Here is a 24,338-nt window from a genome sequence, read left to right as displayed (position 1 = left end):
TGTCATTTTTACAAAGTTGGTTGCTTCTCATGGTAAACTTTATGTAATGTATAAAGTTCGCCGTACTCCTGGGCAAATTTTAAACTGCTTTCTCACCAAGACTATTCGGTCACCAAAATCACTACTAGTGACTCATCTTTTTTTCTTTGTTTTCATCTTCTGTTTAATCTATATATTGTCTGAAATTCCATTATTATTCATTTATTATGATGATGAAATAATATATAATCAAGAGGAATCTATCGTGTTTAGTTCTTCTCAACCAGTATTTGTATATATGCCATCTGAAGTCGAAAATCTAACTGCATTGAAGAATTTGATATTGCATGCCATTGGTCAACAACACACGAAAATCGTAAAAAAAATTTACTACATATATCCGTCCAAAGTAGATAACACTTTGTTTTTCAAAAGGTGTATCATAGATTATAATTATTATTTTGTTATTTTTTTTTATTTGATGATGATTTTGATAAGGTTTTACGTTTTTATGAATTAGATATCGATTACGTGATGACAAGAACATACGTCTTATTAGGGTCTGACACAACCATTGGACAAATGTCCATCTGTTGGAATTATTTATTTTTTCTAGTCGATTTAGGTGGAGGAACTTCTGCGGATACTGTTAATGATACCCCTTTTAAGTGGGGCATTTAAAATAAATATTAGAAGGACGATGGTTGACCTAAATAGGCCACCTGAAGGTAATCAAGAGGGATCAAATGTCGAGAATTCTAATGATGGTATGATGCAAACTAATGTTAAAAGTTATGAGAGTTCTGCTATTAGAGACCCGATGATGGATCTTTATCAAGTTAATCCTGATGACGGTGAAGATACTGAGGTTGAACTAACGGAAAATTCAGATGAGAAGGAGGAAGAGATGAACTATTTCAGTGACACACAAATCGCGTTGACACAGCCTACCATTTTTTATCATATGATCGGCTGGATCACTTTTTCACACTGAATCTCGAAACAATGACTTCTTATTTATTCAAGGAGGTCCCGAAGATGATCCCACCAATGAGAAAGTTATTATATCAATTAAGTCGTATAGCATTAAGAGAACTGTGGAGTATAAGATACTAGAGAGTGATCAATTGAAGTACGTTGTACAGTACATCTTCTTTGGGTCTGGTTGTCGATAGAACATACGCATATCTTATTGTCGAAAGTAGAAAAAATGGGAGGTGAGGAGATACAGTCATCTCCATACTTGCATGCAAACATCAACGGGTCAAGACTATAGAAGGTTGGACTCGAAGGTAATTGCTTAGCACATATTTACAATTGTCAAGGCAGGTCCAACCATCAGCATAAGGATTTTGTAAGGAAGTGTGGAGAATCACTTTGGTTACAAGGTGTCGTACATAAAGATATGACTTGCAAAGCAGATAGTCATTGCTAGGATATATGGAGATTAGGAGGAATCATACAACGAGCTTTTTCGTTGGTTATTCACAATGCAGATGTACTTATCTCGTAAGATTCATTACATTGCCTTTTCTTATCTATGCTTAATTAATTCATCATTTATATGTTATAACAACACTGGTTATTTAGGTACTTGGGTGCAACTTGTAGCACAGCTTTTGCCTGCTTTAGTCGATAATGTCATGTTTCATCAAGTGTTCTGGACGTTTCTTTCTTGTGTTGAGACTTTTAAGCACTGCAAATCACTTATTTCTATTGATGGCACCCACTTATATGGTAAATATGGAGACACTTTACTTATGGCTATTGCTCAAGATGACAATTCAAATATATCGCCTATTGCTTTTGCCGTGATCGAGGATGAGATGAAAGAAGCTTGGTCATTTTTTCTTTCTTATCTGAGGCAGCACGTGACATCTCAACCAGGCTTGTTGGTGATTTCAGACAGACACAAATCGCTTGTTGCTGCATTGAACGCTGATAGAAGTAGATGAAAACTGCTGCATGCCTTTCAAGCGTTTTGTGCAAGACATATTGCTGCCAACTTCATGACACACTTCAAGAAAAAGGACATGAGAAAGATACTTATTAACACACTTTAATAATCTAAATAAAATAATTTAAATTTATCTAACTTATTATCAAACACATTGAAAATAAGTCTAAATACCTAGACCATAAACTATAATTTTACTCTAAATTATAATTAATTCAAATAAAACAATAAACAAAATAATTTTTTTATTAACAAACATCTATTATCTCCTACTATAATCACATGATCGTTTGACATTATCTAAAATAATAATAAATGATAATCTAAACTAACTATATCATCTAATTATCAAACTAAATAATTATCAAACTAACTAAAACTAACAATAAAAGTTAATCTAACCAAATAAATATGATAAAATCATAAAATAATAGAACAATAAATTAAATTTAAAAAAAAATAAAAGAACAAAATTACTTGAAGTGACGAATTGAAGAGATAAAAATATCAAAACAACCAAAATGAGAAGTAAGACAAAAGAGGACAAAAATGAATAGTAAAAAGTGAAAAGTGAAATTTGAGAGGGATCACAAATTTTTATATTTAGACGAATTCACTTGAAATTCGCTGAAAAGTACAATGAACCTCATACACTACATAGAGAATGGCAAACATACTCTAGACACCAAAAAAAAAATTTAGATCTCTAAAATTAAAATTAGAATAATTTTTATTTGAAAAAAATTCGTATATATATAAATATATATATTTTTTTAATTTTAGCAAAATGTACTAGTATTTTTTGTTAGAAAATATTAAGAATTAAATAATTAACATTTTTAAATTTTTTAATATACATCAAAATTAAAATTTTAAATTAATACTAATTAATTTTTTATTTTTCATTTAAAATATTGTCTCATGACATTTCCTCTTTTATTATTTCTTGTCGGCCGAAAGGATTGAATTTTTTAATGCAAAATACTTAGAGCCAACATTTTAGTAAAAAATAAAAACTTGATTAGTTTTTATTCAAATGTTAAATAAATAAAAGAATATTGATCTTTAAATATTTCTAATTTTGAATATATTAAATATAAATTTAATTTTTATATTAATTTATATAAATAATCAATTATATATCACATTAAAAATAATTCATTTTTAAATTTATTATTTAAAAATTGTCCATAACACCTAAATCTAATTGGATAACCATAGGTTTATAAAAATTTAATTCATCAAAGATAAGAAAAAATGAAGCGTCGCATTCAATTTAAGGTGTAATTACTCTTTTGGTGTTTATACTTCTACCAAATTTTTAACTATATATATATATATATAATAATTAAATCTCTACACTATTTTTAGTTTTATAATTATATTCTTTTCATATCAAAATGTTAAAATTAATAGAATATTTCTTCCAAAATAGATGCAATCAAAAATCTAGTTACATTCTCAATTATGAATATCTTCAATTTGCGAAGAAATATCCAGTTAATTCTAACATTTTTTACACTAAAAAGAATTTATTATAAAATTAAAAATAGTGTAGGTATATAATTAAAAGAAAAAAAGTATAAAAACTTATTGAAATTTTGGTAAAATTATAAAAACCAACAAAATAATTAAACCTAAGAGCTTGTTTGAAATGCTAGGAATTAAAATTCACTCAAGAGTTAAATTCTTTTTCTTATTTTGGAACAACTAAAAATGAATTATTTAAATTTCTTTGAGAATTCTAATTCTCATTTTTCTTTCATTTGTAAATAAGATCAAAATGAGTTTGATTTTCAAATGAGAAAGTATAGGTGAACATGTAAATGTTGAACAACAGTTTAAAAAAAAGTTAAATTAATTATTAAAATCAGATTCTCAATTCATTAGAATAATCAATTTTTGAATTTAAATTATTAGGGTTAGACAATGTTCCTATTCCTTTTCAACCCTCCTCCACTCACACCGTCGTTCATTCCGATGCTCATTCCCTCCATTGCTTAGCCCGACACGCCTCCACTTTCACCGGTTAGCCCAACGCACCTCCCCCTCCAGCGCTCAGCCGCTCCCACCCACCCACCCATAGTACACCCTCGTCCATTGTTAAAGCTGTCTCACGTTCTCTCTTCATTACGTCGACATTGTAAGAAGCCATGGACGTCAGCGCTCTGCATCCCCGTTATTTCGCTGCCGCTGTCTCTGTGCAAACTTGCAGTTGCAGCTGTGCGTTTTTCACGAATTCGTGCTCCCGCCGTCACTGCGATTCACGACACCAGAACTACTACTGCAAGATGCTGGCTCGTGACCAGGGCGGCGCCGCTTGTAACACCCTACCACACAGATCCTTATACTTAAGTCATAAGACAGAGGTGATGAGGTATTACGACCTCTAAAGTAAAATTTATATATATAATAATAGTAAAAAAGATTTTTAACTATGAGCCTTTGAAGAAAAAGGTAAAGCAAAGTCATCAAATTGAAAAGCGCAGCACTCCAAAAAGCGATAACGTAACCAAAGCAGACAAGGATGAGTTGATACGGACATACATACATATAAATAGAAGAGTGCCAAAATACAGATAACAAAACTCAAGACTCGGTTCGCGAAGATAACCGGTCTTAGCATATAAGTATACATACATATATACATAGGAGAACCCCAAAATAAAACCCAAAAGACAGAATTATATAACCTGTTTCTCCAAAATAACCTCTATGAGGAGTTAATACAAAATATATATAAATAGTGGAGAATATAAGTGTCAAACTAAGTACAGATAACCAAAATAAAGCCCAAAAGATAAAGATCTTCGCGACATCAGAAGCTTCCAACATGGCTCAGCGAAGAGCCTCACATCCTGCTTCTGAAAACCACAAAATCCGCATGGATGAGAACCGGAGGTTCTCAGCATGGTTGTTCTTACAAAATTATTCCTTGGGATAGCGGGACATAAACTTGAATCAGAACTCTAAACAAGAGAAAAATAAAAAGTTAAGAAAGCCCATTAAAATTCATGATTATAAGGTTGAAATTTAGTTGTAAAACTCACATTGAAAGCGCTTCAGGTTGTGAATGTGTCTCCATCCGCACAACCATCATGTTCTATTGAGCTGGGTCATTGGCTGATTCTTCTACCAGACTCAACCTGAAATACACCCAAATAAAGTCAAAATACACTTGAAGCATTGAAAAGAAACACAGGCTTTGTTTTTTGAGAACTTACGTAGTTGCAGTTTTTGCTTTTTTTCCTGCCTTTTTTTTCTCGAATAAAATAATAAAGGGCTTTTTTTTCTAAAAAAAATATATACAGAATTAGAAGTAGAAGGTAATAAAAGAACAAAAGTAACGGTTATTTGAAAGAGAAATTACATGCTCTCTGCAGGCCTGTTTACACTACTTTGTTCTGTGTGTCCTTGAGAGGAAGGATCATCACTTCCCAAGTTCACGTCCGGTATTCTAAATAGATTTCATGTTATTCAGACAAAATATGATACACGTAAATCATGATAACAAGATTTTATTAAATAAAGCTTCTTACGTTTCAGAGGAGACATAGCGACCTTCTGTCGATCGCATGTCAGCTTCCTTCTCCCTGCGAAACAAGAAACAATTATTAGCAAAAAAAACACACTAAAATCTGAAATATACACCCCCATCAAGACATACCTCTGTGCACCAGAATTTTCATCATTTTCCCTTAACAATTCATCTAGATCTTCACTTGATATTTCATATCTCTCACTACATTCATAAAAGAAGATGTTAACTAAAATAATTATGATGATGACGGTAATATAGCTTACGTATTACTGTACCCATCATAGGATTGATCTTCTTCAGGAGATGAATGCTCAGCAACAACCTTTTTCTTTTTGGATTGTGTTCTGAGTGGAATAAACAAATATAAATCAGAAATAAAAAATTAATTTTATCACAGAATATTATCCAAAGAAGTGCTTACTTTTTTGGTGTTCTTTGTGTCTTTTTCTTTTTTCTTTGCTTCTTCACCGGTGATGATTCTTCGCTTCTATAAGTTAATAAGAGACACTTCAGTTAATACACGAAATCTTGATAATTAAGCCAAAAGAAAGGAGTAATAATTTCAAAACATTACTCATCAATTGATTCAGATTCTGAATAAGAATCTGAATCCTCTTGACTCTTCTTCCTTTTTTTGGAGTCCATTCTGGAAGGCAAACAATCATTATTTAGAACATACTAAAGATATAAAATACACCCAGATGAATGCACAAGATACAACCAACTGAATGGACAATATACACCCAGCACAACAAACGAAATACACCCAGCTTAATAAATAACATACACCCAACTTGATAAACAAAATACACTCAAGTATGGTACTTACTTTTTTCTCTCTTTGCTGGATTGTTTTCTTGCTGAATCCTCTGAGTCTTCTTGAGTCTCAGACTCAGAGGTAGAACTGTCACTATCAGTTGTTTCTTTCTCTAAAGACGATGTTGAACTTGCCTTTCTTTTTTTTATTTTTTTGATTTCTTGTTTTTTTTTCTTTTTCCTCTATTTTTTTCATTTTCTCTCTTGTTTGCGCCATCTTTACAATCCCCTGAAACATCAGATAATTTATTTAGCAGCATTCAGATAAATAAAATACACCCAACATATTATGTTCACTTACCAAAATTTTCTCTGTTTCTGCATTCATTCTTTCGACCAACTGCTCCTTACTCCAGTTGGCAATCCAGGGTTTTCGCGGTCTTTCAGCCCTCTTCTTGCCTTTATTTTTAGAAAGATGAAAGTAAATTATCATCAGGGCAAAAAGGCAGCCATCAATTGCCTTCTTCTTTTTCTCCTTATAGTCGGTTATGCCCTTGATGATAAAGGTCAAAACATGCCCTCCCCAGTTTCGCTCCGTTATGCTGTCCATCTCAAAAATTGGGGCCAGGTGCACAGGCGAGATTTTGTTTATTGTCGTTGGCAAAAGGAACGCCATCTGTATATAGAGGATGAAAATCCTCTTGAACATTAGGCGATCCTCTTCGTTACCAACGCCAATATCCATCATCTCATCTGTAAGACTTTTGAGGGTCTTACCCTGGAATCTTCTAAAAATTACTTTGTCATCCTCAGAAAGTTTCTTATAATTGACTTTCTGAGGAAATAGACCTCCTACAAAAAAGAAAACAACAAAGTAAGAAAATCGGTTCAAATACACACAAGCATCAACTTAAAGACACCCCAAGCATCAGTTAATATACACCTATAATTTTTATCGAGTTACCTGTTGCGTTGATGCCAAGCGCATGACCTATTTTTCTTGGGGTTATTTTAAAAGAACCGTATCCGGTTTTCAGTCTGTTCTCCCCTAATTTGAAGTTGTTAGCCAGCTCCCTTAACACTTGGTGATGCACCCTTAGTGGTGGGATGTGCATCAAGCCACCGAATCCCAAATCCCTCACAATCGTTTTCTTCTGCTCACTCATGTTTCTGAATTTATCACTTAGCAGATGTGTTGCACACTTAAGGTCTTTTGTTTGCTGTAAACAGAAACAAAATTATAGTCAGATATGTTTCTATTATATAAAACTGATTTCAGGTAAGACATATATTTATTCTTACGTTTCTTCCAGGTTGGTTTCTTGCTGCCATTTTCTCTGAAATGAAAAATACACACAAAGTTATCAATAAGATACACCCATATATATGAGTTAAATACACCCATAGATAACAGTAAGATACACCCATAGATATGATTCAGATACACCCATATATATCAGTCAGATACACCCATAGATATGATTCAGATACACCCATATATATCAGTCAGGTATCACTCAAACATGCATCAATATACAAGGTCAAGCAATATACACCCATGGACAAGCAAATATAAGAACAGTTGCAACTGCTGACTATTACAGTATATCAGTTCAGAAAAATACACCCAACAATTTGTGCCATATACACCCATGTATATTACCTCATATACACCCACCAAACTACGGAATATACCCCCAAAAATCAGTTACCAGAAGAACTAGAACAACAAGAACAGTAACACCTAGAAGAACGAATAAGAACAGTGTAACATAGAATCAAGAATAACAGTAAAACCTAGAACAAGTAGAACATCATAAACTGTAAAATGAGACATAGAGCAAGAAGAACAGTAAAACGTACAACAACGTAGAAGAACAGTAAAACCTAGTTCGAAATATGGAAAATATACAGCAATGGTAATGTAACGTACCTTGAGTATTATAGCTTTGTTCTCTCTGGAGATTCTTGATCGAGAGTTCTATGGTGTGTTGATGGAGTTTTCGAATGTTAGCGACGAGGTGTATATCTTGAGTTTTGAACGTTGCTCGAAAATGGAAGGGTTGCTTTTTCTCTGAATGGCTTTGAGAAGTGGAAGAAGTGGAAGAGTTTGCCATTAAGGGCGCGGTTTACGCGAAGCGTAACCGTTTGAGTGGAGCGCGTGTAAATCACGCTCCATTCAATGCTCTTCACTATGCGCGTGTGTTTTTTATGGGCTAGGCCAACTTGTAAAACTTGTACACCGTTTTTGTTTGTATGTGTAGCAGGCCCGATATATTAAATAACTTAAAATATTTTATTTTTTCATAATTTATTTTTTGATTATTGATATTAAATTTATAATTTTAAAAATAAAAATATAAAAATATTTTTTTAACTCAATAGAAAAGCGGTTGAACCTGTTGAGCTGCTAGTGTATTCATAATGCAGAATGCGGCATGCGAAACATTTGCATTAGTGGGCGAGTTGGAGCATGTTTTACATGCACTTACTAATGAGAATGGTTTTTGTTGGGTTTGAATTAACTTGGTTGGAGTTGATTGCCAAAAAGGTTTGGATGTGTAGCGGGACTATTTACCTTATATAACATTGGAGTAGGATTTGTGTTTATGAATGGAAACATGAGATCGAGAAGACGAAGAACGAATATAAAACACACAAGTTGCAAATAAAAAACACAAAAAATAAAGCAATGTACCTTCTGGTGATGAATGAGGCTGATCTTTAGAGTTGTCTCCATTGTCTTCTCTACCATTATCATCCCTCGAAGCAGATTTAACAGACTTGATTTTTTTCCTACTTGATTGATCCGTATCCTTCCTTTTAAGCTTTTTAGCTCCAACAGAAGCTTGCAGCTTGGCCTTTGAACCACCTTCTTTTCTAGGCTTTACTTCATCTCTGTTGCCACTCTCCTTATTTGAAGCATCCAAATTCTCTTCGCAGCTGGCCTTTTTTGTTACTTTGGGATCAGGCTTCTTCACACTACTTTTCTTGCCATTGTTTGAAGGTTCCACAACTTCAGAAGACTCTAATACCTTCATAATTAACACTTAACAGAGTTACTACTTGCTAAGAATCATATAGCAGCGTTCAGTTTTCCTTAATTCTTTCAGGCATTATTGACGCATACTAGTTGGATTTTCTAACTCACCTCATCAACCTGTTGATTTATAAACTTCCTATATGGATCAAGAGTAAATTTATCAAGTTGAAGATCTTCCTCCAATAGCCGACAAAGAACAGCCATTGTAATAATCCTGCAATTAGCAAGGGAAAAGTTCCCAATGTCATATCTTATTAAAGGTCCCTAGTATGCATTGTAATCAAGAGAGATCAGAATGCTAAGTTGATCGAAAGAGTCAGCAGCATACTCAGAATTAGCCTTGATGAAGGAAGACCTTTTGGTAACAGCTTTCTTAATCCGTGCCTCCCTTTGAACTACCTTTCCTCCATAGTCCTTAGCTTCCTTTTCTCCAGTTGCAAATTTAACTCGTCGTTGCAAGTTTTTTGCTTTCTTGCCACCTGCAGGGCAAATATCCTCTACATCTTTTGATTGACATTCTCTGTTTGGTTCTTCTGTTTCTTGTATACTTGCAACTTTTCCCCGCACCTTCGCTGACGACTTTGGGACATCATAATCATAACCAGCCTCTTCTAAGCACTACCAGTTGTGTAGGGTAAAAATACACATCAATGAATTTACAAAGACATGTCATAAAATACAAGCTTTTTTCATCACATAAAGCTTTACAAATCAACATATGCAAATACATTGTAAAGCAAATGGTTGTGATCGCAAGTCACAATAAGCAATTATTGCATAGTTTAATTTCTAAAAGCCAAAACCTCCATGCATGGCACAATTAGGATACTATCTTAGTTCAACAATCAACACCATACACTAATGTGATCAACAATCAGAAAGTGGAAGTGTAGCCCTAAGAAACAATTATATTGCATGCTAGGAAGAGATTAAAACTATGATTGCGAAGCGAGATTTGGTTTTGGAGGGAAATGGAAGTCAAAACTCGCAAACAAACAGTAAAAGCATCTTAATAAATAAAATAAAATAAAAAAGGAGGTACCTTGACCAAATAATTGTTGATAAAAGTCTTATGAGGGTCCAATGAAAATTGCTGCAAGACTAAATCTTTCTCAAGCAATCTACGAACCCCTTCAAAAGTCAAAGAACTGCATGCAAAAGAAAAACATATATAGTGAGTAGTGAGTAGTGAGAGTAATGCAGAGAGAGCAGAGAGAGTGATTCAGTGTACTGACTCGGAATGTTGCTTGAAATGAGAAAGGCGAGAGCGGATAGCATTCTGAATCTCGGACTCCATAGCCATGATCACCTCCATCTTGCGTCTCAGAGCAAAGGGCGAGTTTGAAGTTGTGACTTACTGTATTTCAAAGGAGAAACTTGTGAACTAAGGATTTGAACTTTGAAGCACTCATTATGACTATGTCAAAATAAAAACAAATGTATTTTTATTTGTTGGATAAGTTCTTTAAGATGTTTTCATTTTTTCTAAATATATATATATATATATATATATATGCAATGCTACTTACCACTTGGATAATTATTTGAGATTATACGGAATAAAATATCAAAGTTAGATTACTAAGAATAACCACCATCCCACCACACCATATTTGGATTTTTTTTTCTATTATAAAATAAATTTTTTTTTTATTTTTAAATAAAAATTAGTGTATATTCCCGTGCCCTACACGAAATAATACATAAAATTATATAAAATTTTTTGTTAAAATTTAAATAAAAAATATATATAGTAATTATTATTATAAACATTTTACAATTTAAAAATAATTAATATTTATTTTAATCAATTTGGATTGGTTGAATGGTTATCTCATTTGTCTACTTAAGCAAGTATTTGGAGTTCGAATCTCACTCTTAATAAATAGAGCATCAATATGTGGTGGATTAATCCTCGACTTGCCGAGTTAGAAAATTCGTAGAAAAAAATTATATTTATCTTTAAAATAGATTAATTTTTCATTAATAGCAATATTTATGGACTTTTGTCTTCGTTGAAATTTACTTAGGACAATTTTATTTGTTGGTATCGTATTCATTCTTGAAGTCAAAACAATATGATCAACATTGTTACTTGTTAAAACTTCACATTTTATGAAATGATTTTCAAATTTTCAAATTCATAAACTTATGTCATTACAAAAGTTATTAAATCGATTAATATTTCTTGATAACATGATGTACCGAAACACCATTGTTGAATATTAGTTAGTGTGAAGAGAAACCAATAATAATTTTTGTTATTCAATATATAATTTATTCTATTGAAAAATAAATTAATATTTTCTAAATTTATAAATACATTTTCTTCTAATTTCTTACACTATTTTATTTGACAATATTTACCATTAAAAAATAGCAAATGACCATACTATCTTACAATATATATGATGTGCAAAATAATTTCTTGTCTTGAAATTAATTATGGTTAGTGAGATAAAATTTAAAATATTTTTTATTTTATTCCTCAAATTTAAATTTAAATTTAGAATTGATTAATGACTCATTTTTTTAATTTCAATAAAAAAATAAATTGGTTAGATATAAAATATTTAGCATTTAATAATTTTAATCATTTAAATTTTAATTACCAAAAATTAGATTAAAAATTAATTATAAACTTAATAATTGATAATATATATATATATATATATATATATATATATATATTATATTAGTACTTAAATAATAATATCCAATATATTAATTATTTATTTTTTGGACAGAATTAATGTATAATCTATTGAGAATTAATTTATTATCCAAAAATTTTTTCATAAACTTTGTACGTAATATGTAAAAATAGTGATCTTATTTGTTATTATTATTTAAACAATCTTTTATAATTTTTTAATTAAGTAATTAACTAAATTAACAACTTTTATTATTGTTTTTATACTAAAAAATATCAATTTATACTATTTATATATTTTTTACTACTAATAAATAAATAAATATTTGCACTATTATATTTATTATCCTAGATGATGACTTAAGTTACTTATTTTATATGTTAAATAATATTTTGTATGTTAATTTATTAAATATTAAGATGAAAAAATTGTTCAATAAATTATATAAATAGTCATTACAGAAAAAAAAATTATATATCATATATAATAATCCTTGATATATATAGTGTCATCTATATATTAAAATTATCTATTTTAATTATGTGAGTTATTATTGTTAATTTTACTTTTTTGTTACATTAAAAAATAATATTTAAAACTAAAAAAGAGATAATTAATTTTTTTAATTTGAATTAAAAAATGTCTTGAAAATATATTCAATTTTTATATATACTAAGTATTATAATATAAAATAGTATAGTATTTACTATAACAATGACTCAAAATATTAATTCAAGATATATTTGGGCCTAGTAAGACCTCAGTGCAAGCTAGATCAACTAAAATCCATTGTTAGAGTCCCAAATCCGACTTAGGTTCATTACCTTAAAGGTCCAATGCAAATGAAGTTCATGCGTCCCCTCTTAAATCGACTCAGATTGGATCTCCGTTGCTAGTTAGATATGGTAATGAGTACTCAGAGGAGCGTGAGAAACTCCCTTCCCATCCCTCACTCATATTTAAAAAAAATGCCCCCGTTCCTTCTCCGTCATTGCAAGTTCTTGTTTAATTACCCCTTAGAAAATGCAGATCTCCTCGGTAAACTTTTGAAAAAAATTAACACAAAAAGACAATATAATAATCATAAAATAATCAACTCAATATAATTCAACACAATTTATAACATATTCGTTATGAAAAATAACATTTCAAAAGGAGAAAACATAAAAACATATTCCAACATAATAACATAACATAATTTTTTGGGACGATACTGAGCGACGTAGTGACGAACTTAAGAGGCAGAAAGTGAGTTAGAGAGAGAGTATCGATGTTGAGAATGAGTCTGAAAGAAAAGGAAGAATTCGAATTGGAGGCGAAAATTAGGGTTACTAAATTCAAGAAATGAATTTATATATATATATATATATATATATATATATATATATATATATATATATATATAAATTAGGATAAATTAATAATTTTATTCCATGGGTGGGTACTTATGTCTGTGTCCTCATTAGGGGTGGCAAATAGGAAAGTCCGCCCTGTCTCGCCAAAAGCCTGCGATCTGATGGGCTAGCCTGCCCCGCCTCGCCTAATAAGGCAGTCTTAAATTTCTCCCCCGTCCCCCCTAATGGTAGGTTGGCAGGTTGGCGGGCTCTTTTTTTTTATAAATTATTAAATATTAAACAATATATATAATTTTACAATAATTTCAATAAATTTATAATTTCTAAAAATATAAAAAATATATAATTATAACTATGTAATAAACATAATTATAAACCAAATTTTTTGAAACAAAATAATAAAATCAATATTGTCCAAAGCAAAACAAATATTGTCCAAAATATATAATTAAACATCTTCAAGTTTATAATCAATCAAACATAAAAACATAATCCAAAATAAAACTTAGAACATCTTCAAGTTTATTATCTTCATCCTCTTGTAGATTAATAACATCATAAAAATTTGTAAAAAAATTGTCTTGACAAAATAAAAGATTGGTCCAGCGGAAAAACCTGCACCGTCCTACCGAAACCCGCCAAAGCTCATGGATTAGGCGGTGCGGGGTAGGCAGACTTTTTAAGTTTGGCAGTCTCAAATTTTCAGCCCAACCCTCCTTTTTTGTCGGGTTATGCGGGTCATCCCGACGGATTTTGGCCCGTTTGCCACCCCAAGTCTCCATCCATTTTCGGGTGGCATGTCGTGAGGATTTCACGAGTCCTCATCTAACCCCAAAATGTGAGTAATCTCTGCAAATACCTTTTTTGGTTATTTTTGTGATCATCCTTATTGCTAGCATTCATTGGTTTGTGACGTGGAGCTATTCTAGCCACTCAATAAATTTTTAGATAATCAAATTTTAAGTTATATCATTTTTATACAATCACATGTATCCTTGTTATAACAATATTAATAGAAGATAAATTGATAAACATTAAGCTATTGTTTGAATATAAGATAAAAAATAAGAGGAAAGAAAATAGAAAGAAAGAAAATGAGAGGAAACAAAATGGAAAGAAAAGTATATTTTTGTGTGTGTGTTTAGATGAAGAAAAAATGAATGGAAAGAAAATAGAGGAAAAAATTTTCTTTTGTTTTGATGGAAGGAAAAGTAAGAAAAGAAAAAATTATAATAGAGTAAAACTATATTAATGTTTTTATATATTATATATAAATTATAATTCAAATAGTAACTCTGTATTTTAACCCATGTTTGCATTTTTGCATGAGTTTTTTCGCAACTTTGAAGAGAAAAAATTTACATGAGCTCTACATACATTTTTATATTTTCATTTAATTTTTTTGTTGATCCAAACAATAAAAAATTGATTTTTTTTATCTATTTTCTTCTCCAACATTTTATTTTTCTACAAATTCTTTTAATCTAAACAATGCATAAATAAGTCACATTATATATATATAACATATTAGGTTAATTTATGTTGATAAACCAAAGCCACCCCAAAATTATCGAAATCCCCCAAACCCAAAAGCGTTACCTAGTTATCTCCATTTATATTTCTATATAAATCGAATTTAATGAATTCGAATTAGGATAATAAGTAATAAATTGAATCTATAGGATTCGAATTACTTAACATTGTGGTTTGAAAGTAAATTGAATTCAATGAATTTGAATTATATCATCTGTAAGACCCATAATTTTCAAAAAATTATTATCATGAGTTAATTTCAATTCATTTATCCATTAAAGACTTTATTATTAGAAATTATTTTATTAAAAGTAATTAAATTAAGTTTTGACAATTAAATTAGAAATTTTACTTAATATTATAATTATTGAATAATTTTCTATATTTAAATTAGGCAGCTTAACAGTTGTAAAAGAATAAGGATTTTATACAATTTAATTAAATATTAGAGATTCTAGAATTTAATACTTTAATTTTATAAACAAAGAAAATTAATTATATTATACTTAATTTTAAATTAAAATATTTGATTAAAAGTTAATTAATAAGTTAATAATCAAACAACATTTTCAAATAATTTTAAAGGATTAAATTATATTTTTAATTATTACTCTATACCCTAATTTTATTAAAATTACCTAAACTACCCTAATCCTAACTCTCTACCCCACCGGCCACCGCCACCCACCCCTTCCCCAAACCTAAACCTAATTGCAAGGGAAACAAAAGCAGAGAAGGAAAGAAAATGGGGAAACGGAAAAGGAGAGGAAGAGAGGTCTGAGGGAGAAGTGAGTTGCGCCGCAGGGGAGAAGAAGGAGACCGAGCTGTCGCGCTTACCGCTGTTCATCCCATGTCGTCGCCGTTTCGTCGAGTTGCTTCGTGGCGCTGTCTTGCCCCGACCGCCGCCATCGTGCCGCCGAACCGAGTTGAGAAGAGAGACTGGATCTGGTGGTGCGAGAGAGCGACATACGCGAGGAAGAGAAGAGCCGCCGCGCTCTGCCGCAACCAGCACCATCGTTTCCTGCGCCGCCGCTGAGTCAAGACGTCGCCGCCGAAGCCTATCGCCGCCATTCGCGCCTCTGTTGTCGAGAAACTCCGCTGCCGCCACTGAAATTCACCATCGGTAAGGGTTTTTGAGTTTGGTTTACCTTCGTTTGAGATTCCAAAAACCTTATTGTCTCTGCGAGTTGGTTTTAGTTACCGTCGAAGAAGCTTCAGCCGCCGTTGTCGGTTGTCACTGGGGAACGACCGTCGTGCCTCTGGTCGCCGGAATCACGGACTGGAGAGAAGGGGGCTGCCTCTTCTATTGCTGCTGCTTCGTTCTTTCATCGTAAGCGGTCTCTGTTTCCAGTTTCATTGAATTCATTTCTGTTTTCGGTTCCATTGAGTTTGAATTCTCTATTGTGCTGTAACCATGGTCACTATTGCTGGAATTACAAACGCCGCCCTCGGTGCTGATTGGATTAACCACCATAGCTATTCTGCATCACCTTCACTTTTCATTATTTCTGTCAGGTCCCGTTCTTGCTGGTGAGAGCCGTTGGATTTGCAACAGCTCCAAATTTTATTTCCCTCTTGATTCGGTGAGTTTTTCTTGTTTTGGAACTTTTGCTGTTAGCAATTCGTTATAGTTTATTGAGGATTTTGCAATGTTATTTGCTATTTGATTGAGTTTTGGTTATTTCTTATTGCGATTAGAGTAACTATTGTTGCTGCAAAAATGGTTTGGAACTACGGTTGTGGTTGCCGCTATGATGAGCTGGGGGGAAAAAGGATTCAACGCGTTTAATTATGCAGATTGCGAATAATTGAGGTATGGCTTTTCTTAAGATTTATTTTATATTACAGAGTTGTTATAAATAGATATTGATGCAAACATATATTTCTGTGATTATGTTCGCCTTGTGGATGTGGTTGCTTGATTGCTTGAGTGAAGTACGGTTGTTGATAAGAAATGAGTTTAAAAAGTTGTTTACTTGATTATTATGAAAAGTGGTTTTTCTTGGTTTGGAGTCAAAGTGGTTTGATTTTGAGTCGGTCTGATTTTATAAATGATTTAATACTTGAGCTGGTTTGATTTTAAAAAAAGTTTTATTATTGGAATTGGTCTGATTTAAAATAATTTGATATTGGAACTGGTTGAATTCTGGAAAATGTTTGAGATTTGGAAATGGTTGAGAAAAGGCTTGAGAAATATTTGGATGGGACCCGAAAAGGGTGGTAGTGTTCGAGTTTTAGAAGAGATACTGCCGAAATTTTATAAAATTAGAAGTTTTATTTGAAGTAATTAGTTAAAAAGATTTGTTTTTAAACGTTATATGTTTTAAGATTGATTTATTTATCAAAGAAAGAATTATGTTTTGAATTGGGATTGTTAAAGAACGGAATGGAAAGAAGGATGATGAGAATTCTCTTTGAAATATGGTTTTTGAATGAATTTGGAAATGAGATTTGGATTGATGAATGATTATGATATTGAGATATTGATCGAGAATGATGAGATATGATCTTTGAATTATTCATATGGCTTATGAATTTGAATTATCTGAGATACGAGGTTCCTTGGATAAAGTACCATAGCTTGCCACCATGTGTACCAGGTTGAAAACTCGATACTCTGTTGACCCTACGACGTAAGTGTGACCGGGCACTATATAAATTCCCGGAAATGTTACTCCCATTGAGCAATATTGATTATTTGAGAAAAAACTATGCATAGACTCTTGGGGATGCACGTCGGGGGACAGTCTAAGGACAATTCAGACTTGTCGGGTTGGCTGGATAACCGACAGATGAGCCTCATCAGCCGTAGGACAGGCATGCATCATATGCATTTGTATGCTTTGCTTGGGTTTGAACTTGTTTGGGTTTGCCTAATTGCTAAACTGTTCTTAACTGCTACTTGAACTATTTGCTGTAACTGCTACCTACTTGTGATTTCCTTGTCTGTCTTGCTTGTGTTTGTCCTGGCATGCTACATTTGAGAATGAACTTTGGTGCTGAATTAATGATTGTATTGTTTGATTACGTGGTTGATTTTTGATTGAGATTTTTCTTATAAGAAAGGAAAGGTTTCGGATTTCTGAAAGATTAAACATTGTTTCTTTGAAAAGGTTTTGAACGATTATCTATTAGTTTTTTAAAAAAATTCATAAGGCAATGATAATCACTGAGTTTGAAAATAATTTTCTTATTAAATATCTTCTTATGACAACTTTGAGACTTCGTGGTGAGACCGTGTGATTAGTTTCTCACCCCCTACAGCTTTACCTTTTCAGGAACCGGATAAAGAAGCATTAAGAAGAGTTGTACTGCGTTTGGTTTATATGTTGTTGTATTGATTAGTTTATTTTCTTCCCTCATCCTTGTTTTTACAATTTTGTAAGAGGGATAGGAGTTGTATGTTTTATATATATTATAGTATAAGATATTATGTAAGAAGTCTTGTATATAAATTTATGCCTGCTTATTTTTTTTAAGATAAAGTATTTATTTCTGGTTTTTAAAAGAAATCAACGATACGGTGTTGAGTCACAGGCTCCTATTTTAATATTAAGTATATAAAGTAGTTGTAATACTTCTTGCTATCAGAGTGGCGCAGCCGGAAGCGTGACATTCTGGTAGTGAGGGTGTTACATCATCCCCTACTAAATCAAATCTATAAATTTTGATTTATATGGTCCATGCTAAATCGAATCTCCTTCATTCGATTTAGTAGCATAGATAGCATCCAAGTAATTCAAATTTTATAGATTCGATTTATTATGAAAACACATAATTCGAACTCCATAAATTTGATTTACATAGATATGTAAATTGAGACATGCGCGTAATTTTTTTACTTTGGCAGATATACGTAAAATTAGTTTGCAAATAGTTTATAAAGGTGATTTACTCCACATATTATAACTTGTGAAATCATAATATTTTGAAAAGTGATGTATAGACAACTTAAATATTGATAAGATAAGTCTGAAAAATTTTAGAAAAAAATAAAAATATAAAAAAATTACATGTTGATCCATAAATTTTTTTAAAAAAAAATTGTCTATAGTCTATGATTAATAACTTTAAAATTATATATATTTTTTATTTTTATTTTTATTTTTATTTTATAGAGACTTATAATTTTGTTATCGGCGATGTTAGTGGTTATAGAGAGATTTTTACTTTTAAATAAATTATAGAGAAAGTAAAAACAAAATTGGTTGCTATTTTTCTTACAATTCATTTAGTTTTTAGTTTAAATTAAAATTAAATTATATATTCAATTTATATTTATTTGTTTATCCTAATGATTGTATATAATAGATAATATATTTAAGTATGATTTGAAAGAAACTATTGAATTTTATATAATTGAAAATTAACTATGAAATTTAAGCTAAGATGAAGTGAAATACAACAAACATCTGAGGAGTAAAATTAAAATAAATAATTAAAAATAAGGTAATAAAATAATTAAAAAAAAGACAGAAAAATAATGTATGTAGTTGATAAAAATACACTGTAAAAAAATTTAGTATAATCAATGAATATAAAAGATGAAAGACAAAAATTAAGATATATTTTTGTTAAAAAATTCAAGAAAAACATTGTGAAGAAGAACCTATTAATCAAGTTTTATAAAAATATTATAAAAAAATTTAAAATATTAGTAAAAAAAATAGTAACTTTTTTAAGAATTGTTAATCAAAATACATAAAAGTACATTCTGATTTCTAGATATAAAAAATAATTCAAATTAAATTCATTTATTTTATTTATTTGTTTATTTTTTATTAAATAATTTAATGTTTATTTAATTTTGGTCAAATCAGATAATATAATTAATTAGTTATAATTAATGTTGTTCATCCTAATGGTTTAATTGAAACATATTGAAACTCTAAAGGTAAAATTGAAACTAAATGTTAAGGATAAAATTAAAAAAAAAATTTCATTTGCTATCTTGAATTTTTTTTTTAATAAAAATTTTATACTTCTTTAAAATGCATCACTTTAATACAATGATATTTTTATTAAAAATAAAAATTATGATAAATATCTTATATATTTGTTAGTAAATTATATACAAATATTTTTTAAAGTATATCATTTTTATTATATAAAAATAACTTAAATACTTTTAAATGTGATTATGATAATTCATTAAGTATTATATTTTTTTACTAATTTATATTTAATCATTTATCTCTAACTTTTAATTATAGTAAAAATGTAACATATGATGCCCAAAAAAAGTTAAAGCGACATAAATTTTTTACTAACAAAAAAATAATTTTTTTTATTTTTTAGACACGTATCTATTTTTTTAAGTTATACATTTTAATTTATATAAATTAATGACAATTAAATGTATAAAAAATATTAATTAATAAATAAATAAATTTTAAGATAAACATGTCCTGAACAAATTGAAATAAAATAAAGACTTTTAATTATGATCATTAATTATAATCACATATACTTACTTCAAGACTTATACTTCAAAAACTCAGTATATTAATATTGTGTATTTTTATTTTTTAATTTTAGACTATCACGAACATTAGTTACTCTTCAATAATGACAATGCTTTTAAAAAAATAAACATAATTAAATGATCTTAAAATTATATAATAATTTTTAAAATAACAATAAAATATACAATTACTTAAAATATAATATTTATGTAGTAATTAAAATTTAATTGCCAATATAAAAGTAACATATAATATCATTTCGTAATCAAATAAGTGTTTAATCAAAGAATTTAATATTTATATATATAATAATATGACAAAATAAATAAAATTTTGAGTTTAACCATAATATAAATTGTAACTGATTTGATTTAATAATTTAAAAAAAATTGAATAACCCTTTTTAGAAATGTGCCAATCTAAATAATATAAATTGAAAATAAAAAATATAACTAAATTATATAATACAATATAATATTTCTAAAAATTTATTTTATAGCATATCTAATATCAAGATATTTATCATCATTTATGGTATAATCTAATTTTATAAATTATTTAAACATTGTTTTTATGAAAAATCGCATTATTTATTTTGAAAAAAAATATTTACTCATTATTATAATTTAAATAGAATATAAAATAGATATTAAACCAATTATTTCTTTTAATAATTACTCAATCACAAATATCCATCAAGGACATGAGATTTAAGAGCATACAAAGTAAATATAATGCTTACAACTTTTACATTACTACGATAAGATGATTATCACAAGTCTTTTTAGCGTAAATTAAATAGAACAACATATAATAATAAAGAAACAATCAAATCCAAAAAAATTATAGAACACCTGTCATACACTACGACGGTTAGTATTGAGAAAACTTTAACCATTTATTTTTTTATTGAATAAACTACCATTTGTACCCATAAAAGATACAGATACTGACAAATGTACCATATAAGAATAAAACGACAATTATAACCACGAAATATGGCTTTCGTGTGCCAAGAGTACCCGGACGTTGGTTACATAATTGGTTCGTTAGGGTATTATATTCTTGGCACGTATAATTGTCGTTTTATTCTTATATGGATACATTTGTCAACATTTGTATCTTTCATGGATACAAATGGTAATTTATTCTTTTTTATTAGCTATCTTTTTATCTGCTCTGCACTTCATCTAGGAATATGTTAAGGACTAAACATATACTTTAACCTTTCAAAATCTCATATATTCTTTCCAAACACAATATTATTATGCCTTTTTTTTTTATAAAAACCATTGAATGAAAAAACCGTTAGTAAAAAGATGTATGGCTTCTGATGAAAATAATATATTCAACATGGATATTGTTTGTTAGGTAAAAGATAATAGATTGACAAAGAAAATTAATTACAATGGGTATATTTATTTTAAAAAATATTTTTTTATATAATACTATAAAAAATATCATGGTCACCCTAAATTACAACAGGTTCAATTTCCATCGACAGCGATAGAATGCCTAAATTGAGACATTTTCAGACTATAATATTTGTTAAAAAATAATTAATGAAACACTCATACATACCTTCTCATTTTGAGTATATTTATATATAAAAAAAAGAGTTAAAATAGCAAAAGTGATAAAAATGATGATTTTTATAATTTTGTATGGCTATCTATATATCTGATACGCGAAAATTAGAATATTAACGCGCAACCGGCAAGTATACCGGGTCGTATCAAGTAATAAAACTCACTAAGAGTGAGGTCGATCCCACGGAGATTGGTGGATTAAGCAACTTTAGTTAAATAGTATATTTAGTCAAGCAAACATGGTTTTGAATTCATGAGATTTGATTTTTGACTGTAATTGCGGAAAGTTAAATGACAAGAAATTTAAAGAACTAGAGTAAAGAAGAACAATGAAAGTAAATAACTGAAACTTAAAATGCAAGAAACTTAAATGACATTAAAGATAAATTGCAGGAAAGTAAAGATTGCGGAATTATAAAGAGCAGAAAAGTAAACTGCAAGAAATAGAAAACAGAATGTAATTGGCAAGAAGGATAAATTGCAAGAAGATAAAAGGGAATTGGGTAGTGGGTATTCAAAATGACTAAAGAACAAAAGAAATGAGAATTAATGATGGATAGATCATTAGAAGTCAGAGATGTAAATTGTCATGAATTGATTTTGCTCAATTCCTTCTCAATCATGGGTATAGATCCATGGAGGATTGTGAATAATTGAATCTCAATCTCTTGGCAATTCAATTTCTCTCAACACAATCAATTGCCACTCTCGTGATCTAATTGGTCATGAGAAGAGGTGAAGTTCAATTTCTAATCCAAGGCCACACAACTTCCAGGATCTCAACTAAGGGAGGTTACATCTCACATACCAACCCAAAATGTATTGATCAAAGAAATCATGAAAGGATGAACTCTAAACTGAGTTATATGGCTCCTTTCTCAAGTTCACCATATAATTCATATAGATTCAACCCCTCTCTCGATGGTGATTGAATCTGTGAAGAACAAGAGTTTCCTCTTGGATGAACCACTTTGAATTGAGAAGGAAAAGAAAAGTTATCAACCCATTTAAATAAACAGAGCTCCTCTCCCTAATGAAAATGGAGTTTAGTGAATCATAGCTCTAATTTCAACAATAAATGCAAAAGTAGAATTAAAATTGAGTAGTGAAGAATATTGAAGAATGAAGAAGAAGTTCTTAAAAACTGAAATTTAAAATTGCAGAAGAAAACAAATTAAAGGACGGGTGAGAAAAAGTAAAAATGCTAGTGTAATAGTAAAAAAGTCTAAGTGTAAAAGTAAAAAAAATCCCAAAAGTTTCCTTAAAGTACAAACTCCTTCTCTATTTATACTAGTCCTAAGACTCATTTAGAGATCTTCAATTGGGTTAGTAATGTGGGCTTTATCCTTGTTGAATATTGGCTCAATGAAGTGTTACCAAACAGAGGAAACAGAGCTCATTCTTCTCGCTTCTGGCCCAGTGGTCTGGCGTTACTGGCAAACATGCTAGCTTTATGCACGTTGGCAACGTGCTCAAGAATTTCCTAGGTTGGGAACTTGGTGCTTGGGCGTTGCCAGCCCAAGTTGTTGCTAAACACTTGGCCCTTTCTGCCTTTTTGAACTCAGTTTTGATGCCCAAAGTTACCTCTAGTTTGAGCTTTAATTTTGTGCTCCACTATAGACTATGATATATGGTTGGAAAGCTCTTGATGTCTACTTTCCAACGCAACTGAAAGCACCTCAATTGGATCTCTGTAGCTCAAGTTATGTTCCATTGAAGAAGGCAAGGTCAGGCTGCCTGGCGTTGTTGCCCAAGTTGTTGGCAAAACACGCCAGCAACAACGCCTTAGTGTCTGAGACTCTAAATAAAGTCAGCTTTTGAGTCTTCAAATGAACTCAAATCTCATACTATGATATATGGTTGGAAAGCTCTTGATGTCTACTTTCCAATGCCACTGAAATCACCTCATTTGGAGTTTTCTAGCTCAAGATATGCTCCATTGAAGAAGGCAAGGTCAGGCTGCCTGGCGTTGTTGCGCAAGTTGTTGGCAAAACACGCCAGCAACAACGCCCATCCTTCTTCTCTGGTGGCTTCCTGGCATTTTTGCCCAAGTTATTGGCAAAACACGCCAGGAACAACGCCCAAGCCTTCTTCTCCCTGGCAGCTTGATTTGCATGGGCGTTGTTGCCCAAGTTGTTGGCAAACACGCCAGTAACAACGTGCATCCTTCCTGCACACACACTTGCACGTTGCCAACTTGGTTTTCAAGTTGCCAACTTGCTTCATCACCTCAACTCCAAAATGTGCCCAAAATTCCTCTTTTTTTCTTTTTAGTTTATTTTGTACTCTTTTGCTTCTTTTTCTTTTTATTTCCTACAAAATTTATAAAATCAAAAGATCAAGAAAATATACCATTTAAGTACAAAAGAATGCAATAATTAAGCACTAATTATAAATTTCTTGTATGAAAAAACATAGAAAAATATGACATGGTGATATGTCATCAATATCGAAGACCAAAAGACT

General features: G+C 30.4%; 1 protein-coding gene across 3 annotated transcripts; it reads right to left on the bottom strand.

Annotated features, from left to right (window-relative positions):
• Window positions 1-4,464: 4,464 nt before the first annotated feature.
• Window positions 4,465-10,650, bottom strand: LOC112766351 (uncharacterized). 3 transcript variants are annotated; one of them, XM_072222319.1, is made up of 13 exons: window positions 8,167-8,798; window positions 7,536-7,570; window positions 7,198-7,453; window positions 6,595-7,085; window positions 6,307-6,522; window positions 6,052-6,123; window positions 5,899-5,964; window positions 5,753-5,821; window positions 5,604-5,678; window positions 5,476-5,529; window positions 5,307-5,393; window positions 4,987-5,082; window positions 4,465-4,905 (listed from the first exon to the last, which is right to left on the bottom strand). In XM_072222319.1, the coding sequence occupies exons 6-12, from the start codon at window positions 6,120-6,122 to the stop codon at window positions 5,040-5,042; spliced, it is 465 nt and encodes a 154-aa protein (XP_072078420.1). In that variant the 5' UTR covers window position 6,123; window positions 6,307-6,522; window positions 6,595-7,085; window positions 7,198-7,453; window positions 7,536-7,570; window positions 8,167-8,798; the 3' UTR covers window positions 4,465-4,905; window positions 4,987-5,039. The 3 variants fall into 3 exon arrangements, with proteins under 3 accessions (XP_072078420.1, XP_025668037.1, XP_072078419.1); XM_025812252.2 differs by lacking the exons at window positions 4,465-4,905; window positions 4,987-5,082; window positions 5,307-5,393; ... (3 more) ...; window positions 5,899-5,964; window positions 6,052-6,123 and adding exons at window positions 9,385-9,490; window positions 9,605-9,894; window positions 10,319-10,424; window positions 10,512-10,650 and having other exon boundaries at window positions 6,313-6,522; window positions 8,167-9,268; XM_072222318.1 differs by lacking the exons at window positions 4,465-4,905; window positions 4,987-5,082; window positions 5,307-5,393; ... (3 more) ...; window positions 5,899-5,964; window positions 6,052-6,123 and having other exon boundaries at window positions 6,313-6,522.
• Between the last annotated feature and the right edge of the window lie 13,688 nt (window positions 10,651-24,338).

The sequence above is a fragment of the Arachis hypogaea genome, chromosome 17 (genome assembly GCF_003086295.3).
Source record: "Arachis hypogaea cultivar Tifrunner chromosome 17, arahy.Tifrunner.gnm2.J5K5, whole genome shotgun sequence".
NCBI lineage: Eukaryota > Viridiplantae > Streptophyta > Magnoliopsida > Fabales > Fabaceae > Arachis > Arachis hypogaea.
This window is presented reverse-complemented; position numbering and strand designations above follow the sequence as displayed.